General features: G+C 38.3%; 1 protein-coding gene across 1 annotated transcript; it reads right to left on the bottom strand.

The window, feature by feature from the left end:
* Nucleotides 1-766: 766 nt before the first annotated feature.
* Nucleotides 767-9,946, bottom strand: LOC118824597 (tyrosinase-like). The gene is made up of 5 exons (XM_036594871.1): nucleotides 8,754-9,946; nucleotides 6,465-6,681; nucleotides 5,425-5,572; nucleotides 3,542-3,723; nucleotides 767-2,037 (listed from the first exon to the last, which is right to left on the bottom strand). Exons 1-5 carry the CDS (start codon nucleotides 9,576-9,578, stop codon nucleotides 1,796-1,798), a joined length of 1,614 nt encoding a protein of 537 aa, XP_036450764.1. The 5' UTR covers nucleotides 9,579-9,946; the 3' UTR covers nucleotides 767-1,795.
* Nucleotides 9,947-17,633: the final 7,687 nt, after the last annotated feature.

Genomic DNA, 17,633 nt, shown 5'->3' with positions numbered 1-17,633 from the left:
CTTTAAGGCTGTTTAACCTGCGACTGTCACATTTTTTTAACTGTCTTTTAGTTTTAGCATCACTAACAGCATCATGCTTGTAAGCTTTGAGCCCCAGTGTAATAAAACATCTTGCAGGATGTACAGGTTTTAGTAACATTTCTCAGGCGCAACGGTCTTCTTCACCCAGGGCCAGCGTTTTCTCTCCTCTTACACACCCATCTCGAACCCATTTAAAGGCTGGTTGATAAGCTAATGATGCAAATTGAGGGTGTTAATGCAGGCAAATATGCAGCGCAGTGGAACAAGACTGACAAAAACGCCTCACTGAGCCACATTCAATGGGATTTGACTTTATCAGTCATTCAGAGCTAATGCACAGAGCAGACTTTAGAGATTAGGTCCACTCAGTTAATGCTAGTCTATCTCTGTCTGTAACACTCTGTGACATTTTAATACCATATTAAATTTACTGTTATCTGCTCTGAGCCTATACATGAGAAAAATGGGTACATTTGTATTGTTATTTGTATCGTGTAAGAATATAGTCATAGAACATTTTACTAGAATGGATTTTGAACAAAATCTTTATTTATCTTTTATCTTTAAGGAATTGTGACAGCAAGTAAGGAGGCATGTGTTTGCCGAGCACAGGTTCAAAAAGGAATTAAACTAGTTACATTTGATCTTTAAATGAAATGAAAAAGCATTTACATTTGACAGAGACGTCAAATAGCCTACATGTAAGCACTCTAGCTAGAAATTCAAGATTTTAGCCAGGCCTGAACTTTTGTGGGCTTGTGAGACCCAGATTGAGGTTAAGCCTAAACTAAGGCTGATGTAATGATGTAATAAAGTATAATAATGTAATAATGTATTGATTGTAACTGTATCAACTGACATTAAAAATTAGTCCAAGGTGAGGATTAAAGGGAAATTCCACCAAAGTTCTATGTAATTTAGTGTTTGAGATGTAAGTCATTCAGAGTGGTTTGATGTGAAATTGTAAAGAAACTTAGCAACTCTGATTCCTTTACAGTGGTGGTCATAGGAACCAGGGGTGTACGATACAAAACTACTACTGAACCCACACGTCTTCTGGCTTTTTATATGTAATGATGATGGTAAAATAGTAATACATTTTTAAAAAATAAGGTTTCTTTTAGAATGATTTATCTTTATGACACCCTGCCAATGCCTCCTGACAATTATGGCTTTTTGAAAAATTCCAAATTAATCGTAAGATCCAAAAAAATATAACAAATGATGTCTTAGACAGTGTCAGGCAAACCATTTCATGTAATAACATTCTGTGAGGGGGGCTTTAAATTCTTCAGACGTCTGGTTCCTATCACCACCACTGTGGACGATTCTGACTGGGACAGTTTATCCAGAATGGAGCATTTTACACCAAACAATTCTGAATGACTTTGTTTACATCATAACCATTTAAATATGTAGAAATTTTGAAAAATTAGTGGAATTCTCCAATTAATCCGTGCCTTGAGAGCAAGCTCAGGACCCATTATCCTCCTTCCCCAACTCCAGTCTTGTAGTTCACTTTGTTGCACAGTTTTCTTTATAATTCAGCTCAAGAGGGACTTAATTATTAGCAAATATGGCTCAAGTACAAAGACAATCTCCAGCACTGCAGCGTGGAAGCACAGGCCCTGTATGTAACCCTGTATAGATGCTGTCGCCATCTAGTGCCCACATAGCTTATTACATCATTTTCATGTATTTTGTCGCCCCCTAGCTGTCAAACTGATGATTACATAATTTTAAGTATGCTGTCCCTCCCTAGTGCCCACATCCCTCATGGCCTCATGGTTCTGTAAGAGGACGAGGAGCCCTCTGTGTCGGTGCTGATAATGAGGGGCTGCTTCTCGGAGCCCTGTCGCCTGCTCCTGCGCCGCCACACGGACCTGGAGACTTTAGCTACAAACACAGCCACGGCTACAGCGCAAAGGGCCCCCAAGACAGCTGCCCCCAGAAGCCACGGCCACAGCCCCCTCGCCTCCTCCAGATACGAAGCCACATCATCGACAAACCGCTGACCTGCAGGTGGAGACAGAGACTCATATGAAAATACATGAAGGGACTTGAGCTGCTGTGATTCTATCAGTGAATAAAGGTGGTGAATTTTTGTTACATTCCCTCACTTTCAGCTCAAACCAGCTCGAGTTCTTTGATTCCTTTGGGAGAATTTAGCCTTAAACTTTCCTCGTCATGCTTAACAAAATTGCCAAACAGGTTTCTTTGTGATGCTATAGAAGATCCACTGAAATGTTCTTTAGGGAACCAAAAGTGGTTCTTCCATTTTAATGGTATTTAACGGAAAGTTAAAAGGTCCATTTTCACCAAATGTTTTGCTTACAAAGGTCTGGAGAAACAAACGTCCATTATTTTCCAAAAAAATAAATGAATAGATACATAACATACATTAAATTATTCAACAATACTGCTGAAATAATTTTCAGTGCATCCATCTAAAAATCATCTTAGTTTCTTTTTGCCTCCAAAAGTAGAAAAGGTCAGGTGGTGCAACCACTTGCTGATTAAGTCATAATTTGATAAGGCAAATGAATTATCTAAAATTCTAAAAAAAAAAAAAAAATAGTTTGGCATGATTTTATGTTTGAACACTTTCAGATTAAACCCATGTTGCAAAATAAAGCAACTTTACTCAACTCACTGAAAAACTTTTGTCTGCAAGTTATTACTTCCTCAAATGGCTGGCAGCACAAACAAAAACAAAGGACTTTTATTTTGGCGTGCTTATACGAAAGAGGGGCCAGTGTATTGCATCATATAGAAGACCTCAAACGGCCTTCATGGTGCAATGCCAAGATCAGTAGCCCTTTCACAACATTTGGGAAAAATATCATTTTTGAGTCATGGTTAGAATGGTTCTGGACATGTTCACCATGTCCAGTGGTATGTGTAATTATTATAATAATGTTTATTTATTTGAAAAAGTAAGTATAAATGGAAGTTTAAGGGCAAAAGTTTCTACAGGTGTCCAAGTAGATGACTGTTTGATTTAAAATTAGTCTGAAAAGTCAGGTGGCACAACTAGACAAGTACAGTTTTAATAACTGAAATAGGCAATTAAAAGCTTTAAAAATACTATGTATTTAAGATATAAAAATAACATGTAAATATATTCCCTGCTCTAGCACACCAGTTAAACCTGATAATTAACTGATGAGTTGAATCAGGAAAATCATCAAAATGTGCAGGAATCCGGCCCTCCAGGACTGGGGTTCCCCACCACTGTTATAAAGACTACATAGAGATTGGAAAATGGTCATGTACAAATGATTATGGCTTGTTTTAGTCCATAAACCCTACAAATGTAATAACATTTTGGAAAATAAGCATAATAGTAAAGAAATAATAAAATAATAAAAAATGTAAGAAACGGCTCTAAATGCTAAACTGACCACTTCTAAAGCAGCTTGGTCAAAACATAGTGCAAGACTGCTCTGCTAAAGACATGAAAACAATATTCACAGCTGGAATCTCTGAAATGTATAAAAGTGGGGAACCATGCACTCACCAGGATCTCGCAGGTACGAGTACTCATAGCCCATCTCTTTGCTGGACATGAAGTAATCTATGTTCCGGTATAGAGGGAGGAAGGGAGCCATGTAGTATTCACTGTTGTGTCCAATCGGAGCATTGGCTTGTGGGTAGTGAGACCTTTCTGGCTGGTGTCTCCTCAACCACTGTTCATAGATGCTGAGGAAAAAATGGGGATGGAGATGTAAAATAAGGTCTTATTCACATAGGAAGTGTTTTTCAGATTAAAAGTAATGATTAAAGTTACATACTCAGGGCCTGTCTTGCTATAAGTGACAAAAGCAGCTGCTGAGGGCCCTTGAATATTATTATTATTATTCATTTTATCCAATATATTTATTGTCTGATTTAATATTTGCAGTTGACTGTAACAATTTAATCACAGCTTGTGCTCCTTGGATACTTCTTTTACCCAAGATTTTATTTTGACATTTTATTATGTTACCTTTTATTAAACCTTTATACAACCAGGTTTCCAAATAAAGTCAGGACGCTGTGAAGTATTTAAATAAAAATGGAGTGCAATGATATGCAGATCATGTAAACCCTATATTTAATTGAAATAATGTGTTAAAACAGAGAAATGTTATTGTTTTTTGAAAAATATATGCCCATTTGATATTTTAATGGCAGCAGCACATTCCAAAAAAGTTGGGACGGGGGCCTGTTTACCTCTGTGTTTCATCACCTCTTCTTTTAATAATACTCTGTAAGTGTTTGGGAACTGTGGAGACGCTGCTGTAGTTTTGAAAGAGAAATGTTTTCCCTTTCTTGTTTGATACACAATTTAGGCTGCTTAAGAATTCTGCGTCTCCTTTGTTGTATTTTTTGTTTCATTATATGCCAAATGTTTTCAATGGTGACGGTTCTGGACTGCAGACAGGCCAGTTTAGCACTTGGACTCTTTTACTCTAGAGCCATGCTGTTGTAATACATGCAGGAATGTGGTTTGTCATTGTCTTGCTGAAATAATCAAGGCCTCCCCTGAAAAAGACGTCATCTGGATGGCAGCATATGTTGCCAAAACCTGTATATATCGTTCAGCATTAATGGTGCCTTCACAGATGTGCCAGTCACCCATGCCATGTGCACTTATGCCCCCCTATACCATCATGAATACTGGATTTTGAACTGTGCACTGATAACAAGTTGAGTGGTCTTTAGTCCGGAGGACACAGTGTCCATGATTTCCAAAGAGAATTTCAAATTTTGATTCTTCGGACCGCAGGACACTTTTTCACTTCCCCTCAGTCCATCTTAAATGAGCTCGGGCCCAGAGAAGGCGGCAGAGTTTTAGGATTCTGTTTGTATATGGTTTGTTCTTTGCCTGGTAGAGTTTTAACTTGCATTTGTGGATGCAGTGATGAACTGTGTTCACAGACAGTAGTTTTCAGAAATGTTCCTGAGCCCATGCAGTGACTTCCTCTACAGAATCATGTTGGTTTTTAATGCTGTGCCACTTGAGGGCCCAAAAATCATGAGCATCCAGTATTGGTTTTCAACCTTGTCCCTTGCATACAGAGATTTCTCTGTATTCTTAATCTTTATAAGAAAAAAATAGTCATCTTATAACATTCTTACTGTAATCTCAAAATGAGAAATAGTAGAGATTTAAGATGAGTTCACTTGCCAAGATATTATTTTTTGAAGTGTAGATAGTTGCACCACTAATTTAAAACTGTGTGTCCAGGGGGCCCCAATCTTGTCTTTGCCCAGAGCCCCAGAATCACTAAATCCACTCCTGCTCCCAAATATCCAGAAATGGTCGTGGACATACTAAATCACTGGAAATATAAAGAAGTGGACATATGGATTTGACCCCTGAATGGACATGGTCAGTTTCTCCTGTCTTATTCTTACCTATCCACGAATGCATGGTGCAGTATGAAAATTGGGTCATTGGCTGAACCCTGTACTGAAGACATGGAGCCGTTCATGAAGACGTGCAGCGCTGCATGCATACCCAGCTTAGGACTGTTCCCCAGGCCCGTCCGAGGATTTCCAAATCCTGCACAAGGAAGGGGGATCAGACTGTAGATCAAGAGAGAGACAGACTCAGTTTGCCTAAACTCTACAATCCCACTCGAAACGTGTGTAAATTTAATTACTTAATTTCAATTTTTTCCACACGGATAAAGTATATTACATCAACAAAAGTCTGTTTTGTTGTGATGTATTTGATGTAATGTATTTTATTAATATATAAATAATGTACACAGTTGAATTGAGTACATTTAATGCAGCACTTTCTACAGCACACGTCTGCTGCAGATTATACTATGTTTGACTTGCACATAACTGCACCACAGTTACTGCTCTTTATCCCTTATCCATACTTATGTCCAGGCATGCATAAGACTGACCTGTATGTATGGTATGTATAGTATGTGTGCATTGTATTGTGTTCATTGCAGGAGCAATGTATAGATGTACAGTACTGTGCAAAAGTCAGAAACTACCTTTTATGTGTGTTATTTTCTGTCCAGTCAGTGTCCACTCAATAGCCACTGAGTATACTTTTTCAGGAGATATTTCTGAGGATACTGGTTATATGATATTGTATAAGGAGTTCATAAAAATGATTAAAAATGTAGAGATTTCTTGATTGCTCCTCAACTTTAATTGATATTATATTTAGTTATTGAGGCTTTTGTGTCTTTTTCTGTTGTGTCTTTTCTGCTTTTTTACTGGCACAGAAAAATAAATAACTTGTGCTTATTGACAGTTTTGACTGGAAATGAAATAAACGAAGGGGGGTCTCAGACTTTTGCAAATACTTTAAATTGAACGTAGTATATTGTAACCAAGCACCAAGAAAAATTCCTAATACACGCAACATCATTGGAATGTCATCTCAAGTGATGCACAGTATGTGTCTCTTGTTTATCGTAGTATTTAACCTTCCAGTGTGTTCCTGAAGCTCATGTTGGCCGTACGGTCCATTGGTCCAGTGTCGTACTGGGACAGGCTGAGAGTAAAGTCCACTTCAGCGGACGTGGGCAGTCCATCCGCCAAGTTCCGGTCATGGTTACCAGGGTTGCGCAATAAGGGTCCTTCCTCTCTTCCATCACACAATACACCCCTTAAGCTGTACTCTGGTGCTCTGGAGCAAATCACCTATAAAAACACAAGAACACTCAATACTGTGTTCACTGTATAGGACCAACCATAAACATCTAATATCAGTGAGGCTTTCAAATAACAGTGGATCAGTTCTACACACACTCATACAAGCACATACTAACATGCCACCACCATGTCAGCATCACTGCTGTGCTGAGAATACTCCAAACATTAATATCTCAGTGGTGGTCCTATGGTGGTCCCTTCTCATTGATTGATGGGTTAGAGAGGAGCTGATTGATGGTGCAGATGGGTTGAAGTCAGTAATTGTTTACCTACAAAATGCAGCTGTGGTAGCTGTGCACTCTTAAAAAGTAAAGGTTCCTCTATGGTTCTTGGCTTGGTTGTATGGTACCTTTACATGATGTGGAAGTTCTTATAGGTTCTCCATCCTCACCATATCTCAATTTCAGAAATGGTACCATCATTAAAAAGTTCTTTAGGGAAGCAGAAGTGACGTCCTGGCACCTTTATTGGAACCTTTATATGAAGTCTAAGTCTGAAACCTTATATGTACAATCTTAATACGAAGGTGCCACAAATGGATCTGAACCACTTTTCCCTAAAGAACCATGCTTGAAATTTGAAACTTGAGATTTGAGAGTGTGAAGAATTGATTTAAAATGTCGAGAACTTTTGCATAATGTAAAGGTTCTATACCAATTTAAGTGGTTTTCCTAGAACCTTTACATTATATGATGGTTCTTGAATCTTTAAAAGGGTTCTTCACCCTCACACACCTCATTTACAAAATGGTTCTCCAAAGAACCATCCAGTGAAAGGTTTTTAGGAAACCAAAAGTGGTTCTTGTACGCCACTACATAAAAACAAATGCTTCTGGCACTTAAATTTGTCAAAAAACTTACAAATAATGAAAAGGTTCCATACAAATTTAAGAATTCTTTTTAGAACCTTCAAATTATATGAAGCTTCTTGAAACTTAAAAAAGGTTCTACACCCTCACACAGGTGCAGAACTTGGGCCATCCATTGAAAGGTTTTAAGGGGGGGTTTTCAGGAAACCAAAGGTTTTAAGGGAACCAAAGGTTTTAAGGGAACAATAAAAATTTTTTAAGTGTAGATGGTTCCTCACAGGTTCCTCAAAGAACCTCCACATAATGTAAATGTTCTATATCAATTTAAGAATTCGTCTTAGAACCTTCAAATTATATGAAGTTTCATGAAACTTAAAAGAGGTTCTTCACCCTCACACATCTCATTTACAAAAGTGGTTCTCCAAAGAACCATCCACTGAAAGGTTTTTAGGGAACCCAAAGTGGTTCTTGTACGCTACTACATAAAAACAAATGCTTCTGGCACTTTCATTTTTAAGAGTGTAGATAGCTCCTCACAGGTTCCTCAAAGAATCTCCATGTAATGTAAAGGTTCTAGGAGAAACCTTTAAATTGCAAAAGAACCTTTACATCATGTGAAGTTTTTCAGATTTTTCAATAATTCTTCATACAAATCTCTTTCCCAAACGTGGTCCATTAGGGAAGCTAAAGCGGTTCTTCTATGGCACTGTTTTTTTACAAAGAACCCTTTGTAGCACCTTTTTAAGAGTGTAAAGTGATTCATGTAATACTGTACCAGAGGGACATTTTGACACTGAAACAATATTTTACAAGTGAGAACTCAAGTACACGACATGGATTTATTCACCTTTACATTATGAGGAGGTTCTTAGAGGTTCTTCATACCCACAGATCACAGTTTCAGAAATTATTCTTAAAAGTACCATGACTGAAAGGTTCTTTAGGGCAGTAGTTCTCAACCCGGTTCTCAGGGAACCCCACAAGGTCAACATTTTTCTGCTAGCTATATATGCTATGAATTGAGTTGGAGCGAAAATGTGGACCCTCTGGGGGGCCTTGAGGAGCAGTTTGAGAACGACTGCTTTGCAAAGCAAGTTCTTCCATAACTTGTGAAGAAATTTTTGGCACCTTTATTGAAAGTTTTATGTAGAAAAGTGGCCTAATAAACCTAATAAACTGGTACCTACACTAGTGCATTTTCCCTCTGATGGAGTTTATAGTAATTTATCTACAAAATGTTTTTTTTACTTACCTTCCAGGAGGAGAACACAGATGATGGACTGATGAGGTTGGGGTCGAGACGGCTCTGGCTCCCCACGAGATCGTCGGTGCATACTTGGCATTCCTGCGCATCTCTCCAGTCCCAGTACGGAACAGTGAAACCGAAGTCTCCCGTCAACTTCCTTATCTCATGTTCCCAGCGCAGCAAGAACACCCTGTGCCATGGCAAGAAGGCCGGCGCCCAGTGCCCAAAGTCCACCCCCATCCATATATTATTGGTGCCACCTAGCATAGCGTGTCGAGAAACATAGTAGTGCATCCAAACGAACAGATCATAGACGGACACATTCCTGAACAGAGGGTTGGTGCCGTTGTTCATTTCGCTGTAGGTGCCGATCGCAATCACATAATCTTGGCTGACTGTGTTCTTGGCGAGATTCAGGTAAGCAATAAACTTCTGCTTTTCTGTGGTCGACAGCTGGAAAACGCTTCTCCGAATCAATTCGCGCCTTTCTCTACAGTTTGGTCCGAAGTAGCCAAAGCTGCACTCTCCACAGTTGTAGCCCATGTAGTTTTGGAGGCAGCGGCAGGTGCGGTTGTAGAACACCAGTGGCCACCTCTCTCTGTCGTCTATGCCTTCAAATGGGAATTGGGGGCCGTTAGGCTCCTCGGACACGACCACATCTTGGCACGCTCCCCGGCCCGATCGGGCTCCACAGGCTGAGCCATCCCCTTCCCAAACGGGACAGCATTCCTTGGAAGTGAGGACCTCTCTGGTGACGCATTGTCGGGGAAACTGCTGATATGATGGTTTCAGCAACTGGACGACAAGAGTGATTAGAGCCAGCAGCCGCATCTCAGCAGAGAGAAGAGCTTCTCCTGCTTCTGACGGTTCAGTGAGAATTTGGGGTTAATCCTCTCAGGTCCTTTTTCTTCACAAGTATTTCCCACGCCCCCCATCAGCTTCTTCAGATCACATGCCTCTCAGCCTCAGGTCGTTTCGGAGTAAAAATTCTTTCAGTCAAATCCGCCCTTCGCTGGTACTGGGAACTCTTCCCCTCCGCAGCAAAATCCCCAGTGTTGAGTTAACTCTTACAGTTCTCCTGTACTCCCAGTAGGACCTAAATGAAGACTATGTGTTTATTTAGCAGAAGTTTGGAGAGTCAGCTCTGTGCGTTTAGCTGTGTTGCTGTAGTGGGGGCCTTTTAACATTATTATACACTATTTGGGACAAAAGTGTCAAGGAATGACAGTTAAACGAACATTTAAATACATATTCAGCACTGGGTTTTGACAAACTGGCTTAAAAGGAAGCTTTATGATCTCTGTGCTTGGTGTCTCAACCTTAGTATTTGGTTTACTTTTTATAATTGTAGAATAGAATAAACCGTTCTTGTCTGACTGTGTTGAAATTTGTTCATTTGTGTCCCATTGCTATTCCATTTAGGTAAAAAAATAGACTTAAATGACTTCAATGTGTCCTTTTTTGTACATTTACTGTAGAATTTCTATTTATTCGCTGAGTGCAACATTGGGAAAAAATAAAATGTTCTATAACTTTTGTCCAGGCCACATTTTTTGTCCTGCAGTATGTTAAATTCAGCTAATAAACAGTGCTTTAAAATATGCTGAAGTGTTCTCTGTAAAGGATGTGTGCTTATTTTCACTAAGGAACTCAATAAAACATGCAGTTTTAACAGGGCACCCAGACTTTTGCACACAACTTTACGTAAAGTGAAGATAAAAGACATTAAACATAGACAAAGTGCCCCTCACCATAACCTACGTGCATATTTCAGATAAATAACTTAAACATTAATAGGGCCTCAGTGCAGAACTTAGAAAACAGCATTTCTTTTTGTCCCAGCCCACCATAACTACACTTTACCTTGAAATATAAATATTACAGTACTTCAAAAATCATACTATTTTTGCTTCAATGCATGCATCCATTTAACATCTCACACCCAAAACGTCCTTGTTCATGAGGCATTCATTACAGGTTATGAAAATGCATATTTTAGTTGTGTCCTTCAACTTTCACTCAACCTTCTGAAATATTTAGAATATATTCACGTATCATCAGAAAAACATGTATCTCCAGAATAGTCATTTTCCAGGAAAGGGCAAAAATCTTCTAAACTTTTAATGTAAATAAAGGTAAAAAGGGTTTTATTCCAAGAGATTTTGGAGCATTTCTATTGGTCCATTCATCATTACATTTTCACACATTGTACAGAACAACTGCCAGGTTCAAATGACATACCAAAACAAAAATTGACAAAAATGAAGATGCTTGTTTTTTTGTGTTTTTTTTGACAGTGATTATATTTAACAGAAATTCTCTGAGATTATTGGAAGAAGAGTTCTCTCACTCTTTCTTCTTTATTCTCAGTGAAATTGTAATATTGACTGATGGGGTCTGTTTGAAAATTCTACCCAGTTGCTCAAATTCTACACTGGAAATGAATGATTCTTTAACATATATACATTAAATAAATCAGTAAAATGTCCTTAATGTCCTCATGCCACTGACATGAATGCTAGTTAACCACATTTTGTGTATTTCCTATCTATATGCCAAAAAACTCAACTCTGATACTCATTAAAGCCACAGCCAGGAAAGAAAACATGTGAGATATCATTTCTGAGATGGGCTAATACTTTTTTGTAAGGTTAAATGTATATTTTCTAAGATATCATGCTGTCAAATGATAACAAATAAAGTTATAATTTTATAGAGAGTTACATTAATTTTATTTTAAAAACTGACTGAGTCAGGAGGCTAATGGTGGTGGGACTAAAGTATTTCTTATTAAGGTTTCTCTCAGTGAAGGGAATCTTAAAGCATCATCCAGAAGGTAACAGCTCAGACTCATTGTGAAGAGGATGGCTTGGGTCATACATTATAGCAAGAGCCACCCCATGTATCACAGCCCTGCACACTTAGAATAGATGGTTATTCAAGGTTTCTTTAGTAAATGCAATGCTTCTGTTTAGAACCATGAGTTCAGATTGATGGAGAATGTGTTGTTTATGGTTCTATATAGCAGTGTTTCTCAATCCTGGTCCTGGAGGCCAACTGCTCTGGACATTTTAGCACTTTACCTGCTTTAACACACCCAATTCAACTCAATAATGGACTGTTATTGGGCTGTTCAGTCAGATCAGGTGTGTTGGGAGCAGGGAAAATACATGGCAGTGCACTCTCAGAAATACCCTCAAGGGTGCATCTCAGTACCTTTAGTCAGGGAACATAACTGTACCATAATCCACTGAAGTATATATATATATATATATATATATAATATAATATTTTGTTGTATTAACTCCACACACCCCGTCTCGTCTCCAGGCTTTTTATTTTATTGTTCTGTTTTAAAACATTTGGTTATGAAAAAGTACAAATACCAACTTTTCACCTAGAAAAACTTATTTAAGGCTCACAATTGGACCTTAAAACCACTGTTGTACCTTTGAGGGAACCATTACACTGTTTGTACTTCAATGAACAAGAAATGTACCTGCACAGAACCTTTATTTCTAACAGTGTGGCCTCCAGGACCAGGGTTGAGAAACACTGCTATATAGCACCAAAAAGCGTTCTTCTACTATTACTATGCCAAACCTATAGCAATATAAGAACCCTTTATATGCTATATAGAATCATTTTCAAAAATGTTCTATTAAGAACCATATATAACACATTATCCATCAGCCTGAAGAGCCATTTCACCATGCAAAGAACTCTTCAAGCATGAAATGATTCTATATAGAACTAATGGCTCCAAGTAGAACCATTGCCTTAACTAAAGTGTGTAGCTCACCCAGCTGCTCCAGCTGCTTACCTACATGCTCGCCAGCCAGTCAGGTGATCTATCTCTTGCTTCCTAAACCAAGCTTTAAGATTCAAAGCAAGGTTACCTTCCACCAAGCTAACATAGGCCTCCTCATCTACATCTGCACTCGCTCCAAACGTTCATCATTATTAATATTATTATTTATCAATCAAGAAAATAATTTGCCCCATGTAGGGCAATGTCTATCTTAGTTGCCATCTTAAAAAATAAAACATAAAAGGGGTTCTCAGCATGGATGTATGGTCCTAGGTCATTTGGCACAGAACCTTTACATTAGGTTACTTAAAAATAAAGGTGCCAAAAAAAGGTTCTTTAGGTTTGATGCTATAGAACAGGGGTTCTCAACCTTTTCCACCTCAAGGAAACAATACAGAATATTGGTGTGAGTGGACAGTTGAAAGGTCAGGTGTTTCTAGAGGGCAGAAACTTGAAGAAACTGCCGTTGTGCACTGTTACTGTGGGGCTTGTATTAATGTTGTTAACTGTCAAACATTTTTATTTCTTTTTTATTGTTAAGTTATTTACTTTTTCACTGATTTTAATGACAAAGTGCCATCACAGGCCCACTACAGACCACTGACCCCCCTCAGTATAGGTCCAAGGGGTGGTTTGCGGCCCACTTGTGGTCCTCGGCCCAGGGGTTGGGAAAGCCTACTATAGAATAACCACGTTTGGTTCCCTCAAGAACCTTTCAGTGGACAGTTCTTCAGAGAATCGTTTCTGTAAGTGAGACATGTGAATGTAAAGAACCTTTTTAAAGCTTTTTAAAACTTCACATAATGTAAAGGTCGAAAATTGGTATAGAACTTTTACATTACGGGAAGGTTCTTCAAGCCTTTAAAAGGTTCTTCATGCTCTTTTTCAAGAGAATCAAAAGTGGCTCTTCTGCACCTTTATTTTTAGGGTGTATGTGGTTCTTTAAACTTTAATGAAAAATTCCTCCCCCTTAAACATCCCACTCACATAAAATGATTCCCTAAAGAAACATTCATTGAAAGGTTCTTTAGGGAACCAAAAGTGGTTCTTCTAAGGCATAGCTCCAAAAAAAACTGTATTTTATGAGTGTAGTCAGTGGCAATTGGCAGTATTTAAACTACTTGGAACTGAATTCAAGTTTGATGCGCAGTGCGTGACCTAACCAGATGATGGCACTGTGTTCAAATAACGAGAGTGTCAGCCTTGCTTGTCTAGCAGACTAAATAAATAGTTTTGATCTCTGTCAAGACAAAACAATCTCCATTTTCCCTGTTTTTCTTTTTCTACATCATTTGAGCACAGTAGCTGTGCTTTACACTGTGTAAAAAGGTTATCATGAATGGACCAATAGAAATGCCAAAAAACTATGTGATATAAAATATCTTTATATGAACTTTCATTTAAAGTTACCATTTTTTAGATTTATTTTTAATTCATTAATTAATTCATTTTTTTTAATGTATTTATTTTTAGGACAGTAATGATGCTCTTGGCCCTGTAGAGATGTTGCCCAGACAGTGGAGCTTTGGAGAGGTGAAACTTCATCCCAGATCAGCTCAGGAACATTATGAGTAAAAAAATAAGTAGCAACCTGTTTAGCTAACCTTCTGTTAGAGGGGTGGGTGTGTGTGTGTGTGTGTGTGTGTGTGTGTGTGTGTGATCGTAATATAAACCTACACAAATGTGTTATCAAGCTCACTACATCATTGGGCTAACACCTTTACAACCACATAAATAAAAACAAGCCCTCTGACACAACCAGTGTCTTACTAAAGGGTGGCAGTAAACAACTCAGAATCAGGGCCATCTCTAAACATTTGGGGGCCTTAAATGACATCATCTATCTCATCAGCCACCGCAAGGCTATTCTAAAAATAACCCATGCTATTATGAAATAATTAAAAAGTAAAATAAAACACTGCACTTGCTCGCACTCTGATTTATCAAAGGAAAAAAAGCTGGGCTGGAATTCACAAAGCACTTGGTTGGAAGACGGATCTCAGATTCCCCCGTATTCATGACCGCCAGGGTCACAAAACTGACTCTAGATCCTGCTGCCGAGTTGCTTTATGAATACAGACCCTGAGTCTCACAGCATAGTTGACTCCCATTGCAAGCTAACAGTGGTGCTAACAATGGATCTTTGGATCTTCCAAGTAAGCAACTGACCTGTGATATTTCTGTGAACATCATTTGTAGCATCATTCGAGGAACGGAGACCATCTGCTCTGCCCCTTTTCACCTACTCCCACCCCAACACACCTGATCCAGCTTATCAGCTAATTTTCAAGTCCATTATGAGGTAATCAGGTGTTTTGGTGTAGAGAATACATGTGCAGGCCTACCTACTCTATTTATAGCTTAAAAGTTCATACTAGACTTAAATATGAAATAAATTTTTGGTCCCACTTTATTTGGATAGCCCACTATAATCCCCTATAGATTATCTACAGATGTTCTAATTGTTAACAAGCTATCTGTTGAAAGTCAGTTGACTCTAAACAGTGGTGGGGTTAGGGTTAGGATTTGGACCAGGGTGAGGGCTGGGTTTAGGTTTTGTGTTGAGGTTAAGGTTAGGATTAGGATTAGAGCCGGATTTATGGTCAATTAAAAATCTGCAAAGGTAAATTAAAAATCTACAAATAATCTAAAGTGGACGATCCAAAATAAAGTGTTGCTGAATTTACTGTTTGTACATAAAATAACATATTAAACATACGTATCTTTTCGGGACTCGCTAATAGAAACACCAACTAACTTTGTTAATGAGACAATTCAAAAACTGTAAAAAACATTAGTTGCAATTTTGCAACATTTCCCCAAAATCCACCCAAAAGCAAAAAAAATATATACTCTACCAGTCAAATGTCTGGACACACGTAACTGAAGATAGTCGAGTCGAGTCAAGTGGTCTTTATTGTCATTAAAACCTGGAACGAAAGGTTGTTCTTCGGGCTCCATGGAGCAACACACAATAGCAGTACATTACACAGGACTACATACAGTGCAGATACACAACAGTGTGAAACGAGTGCAGAACAATAAATACACAAGACTATAAATACTATATATACTAGACAAGACAACAAAACAGTTCAGAATATTAAAGATATTTTGATCTAAAGGCTTAAATGCAAAATAATAAAGTCAGGAACCACCTTTTATTTACTTAACTTCCAGTGAAAACGGCTTTCTGAAAAGATGTGTAGCTATCTAGAAATCATTACAAGGGAGTAGACAAAGGAAGAAGAAGAATGCTTGCAGATCAAAGAAGCTGCTTGTATTCTCGGAACAATGGACTGTCCATCCCAGAGTCCAGACCTCAACATCTCTTAAGGTGTTTGGGATTATTTGGATCTTGAGAAGCAGAAAATACAACCAACTTCTAAGACTGAACTTTGGAGATGTGTAAAAAAAATATCCCTACAGATTTCTTAAAAAAATGCAAGCAAGTTGAAATAAAACACACACTAAATACTGATATTACATTTAGTTGCTGAGGCTTCCGTGTTCTGTTAAATATGTTTTCTGCTTTTTTATGTGTCATTTCATATTTTTGGTGTGGAACATGGAATACAGTAAAAATCAGGAAAACCTATGAGCAGACATGTCCAAACTTTTGACTGGTGGAGTATAAACATTACACAATACACTGTTAGAAGTAAAGGTTCTGTTCAGGTACATTTTTCATTCATCAAGGTACAAACAATGTAAATGTTGCCTCAAAGGTACAACAGCGGTTTTAAGGTCTGATTGTAAACCTTAAATCAGTTTTTCCAGGTGAAAAGTTCGTATTTGTACCTTTTCATAACCGAATGATTTAAAACAGAACAATAAAATAAAAGCCTGGAGACGAGACGGGGGGTGTGGAGTCAGTACAGCTTAGAGAATACCATGGTAACACTTTCTATGAATGTCACGTTTGTAAGCATCTATAAACACATTTATAACATGTTATAATGCCTTCATACATTATAAACATGATCATAAACAATTCAAAAATGAATTACACTGGATTACACTTTATAGCCATGTTTATTATACATTATGAATTGTTAATATAATGCATTATAAGTAGTGTTGATAACATGTTATAATGTCAGTGCCAAAGAAGTCAGTCCCAGCTTGGACACTGCAAAGTAAAGACAAATACCAAGCTAACGGTGGTGTACATTACCTTTCCCACACTGGGTAAAACACTGATGGCAGCATTAGTTTAAACTCTGACATTTGAAGCCTATAATGTGCTTTATTGTGAATGTTTTAGTGTTTCAGTAAATCCTTCAGTAAATACTTCAACTTGAAGCCTCACTCTGAACACTGGAGGAGGCTTTAGTACAGTACGCTTCACTTTACTTAGAGCGGACAAATACAACTTATGAGCTCTTATAATTTGTTATGAACAGTACTTATAATGTATTATGTTAACAATTCATAATGCATAATAAGCATGGCTATAATGTATAATGCATTTTTATAAATATTTATAGCCATGATTATAATGCCTTATGAATGCATTATAACATGTTATGAATGTGTTTATAGATACTTACAAAGGTGACATTCATAGAAAGTGTTACCAAAATCATTTCAGTGGATTATGGTACAGTTATGTTCCCTGACTAAAGGTACTGAGATGGACCCTTGAGGGTCCCACCCCAGTGACAGCCCCGTACCTTTATCTCTGAGAGTGTATACTAGTCCACTCTTATAAAGAAAGGTTGTCTAAATATGTCTTGGCTTGGATGAATGGTTCTAATAAAGTCCTCTATCTGAGACAGAGACTCCCACCACCCAACCCCACCTGCAACCCAAACGTGAGGTTATCTAGACCTCTTCTTTCCTCGGTTGTTTTCGAGGGACGATGCTGAGCTGATTGGAGGTGGAAATCCAAGCTTCCTGCGCGCAGCACAGCGCACAGCCTACGCTTCAAACTCAGTTGGATGCTGCACAGATCCAGTGAGCTCAGCCCAGCTGGTACGCTCAGAGGAGACGTGTCCCTCAACACGATCTCAGACGCTCGAAGTGAGCGCGTAAAAGCGCGAGGGGGGTTATGCATGATGCCATGTGACGAG

The sequence above is a fragment of the Colossoma macropomum genome, unplaced genomic scaffold, assembly GCF_904425465.1.
Source record: "Colossoma macropomum unplaced genomic scaffold, Colossoma_macropomum, whole genome shotgun sequence".
Lineage (NCBI taxonomy): Eukaryota > Metazoa > Chordata > Actinopteri > Characiformes > Serrasalmidae > Colossoma > Colossoma macropomum.
The sequence above is the reverse complement of the archived record's forward strand: the minus strand, read 5'-3'. Positions and strand labels throughout refer to the sequence as shown.

What these genes read in the sequence shown, in the direction of transcription:
- LOC118824597 (XM_036594871.1), bottom strand. Translation starts at nt 9,578, where the DNA reads ATGCGGCTGCTGGCTCTAATCACTCTTGTCGTCCAGTTGCTGAAACCA. An exon ending in CTGTGTTCTCCTCCTGGAAG is followed by an intron (nt 6,682 to 8,753) that starts GTAAGTAAAAAA and finishes GTGTTTTTATAG; the next exon opens with GTGATTTGCTCCAGAGCACC. An exon ending in CTTCAGGAACACACTGGAAG is followed by an intron (nt 5,573 to 6,464) that starts GTTAAATACTAC and finishes TTCCTTGTGCAG; the next exon opens with GATTTGGAAATCCTCGGACG.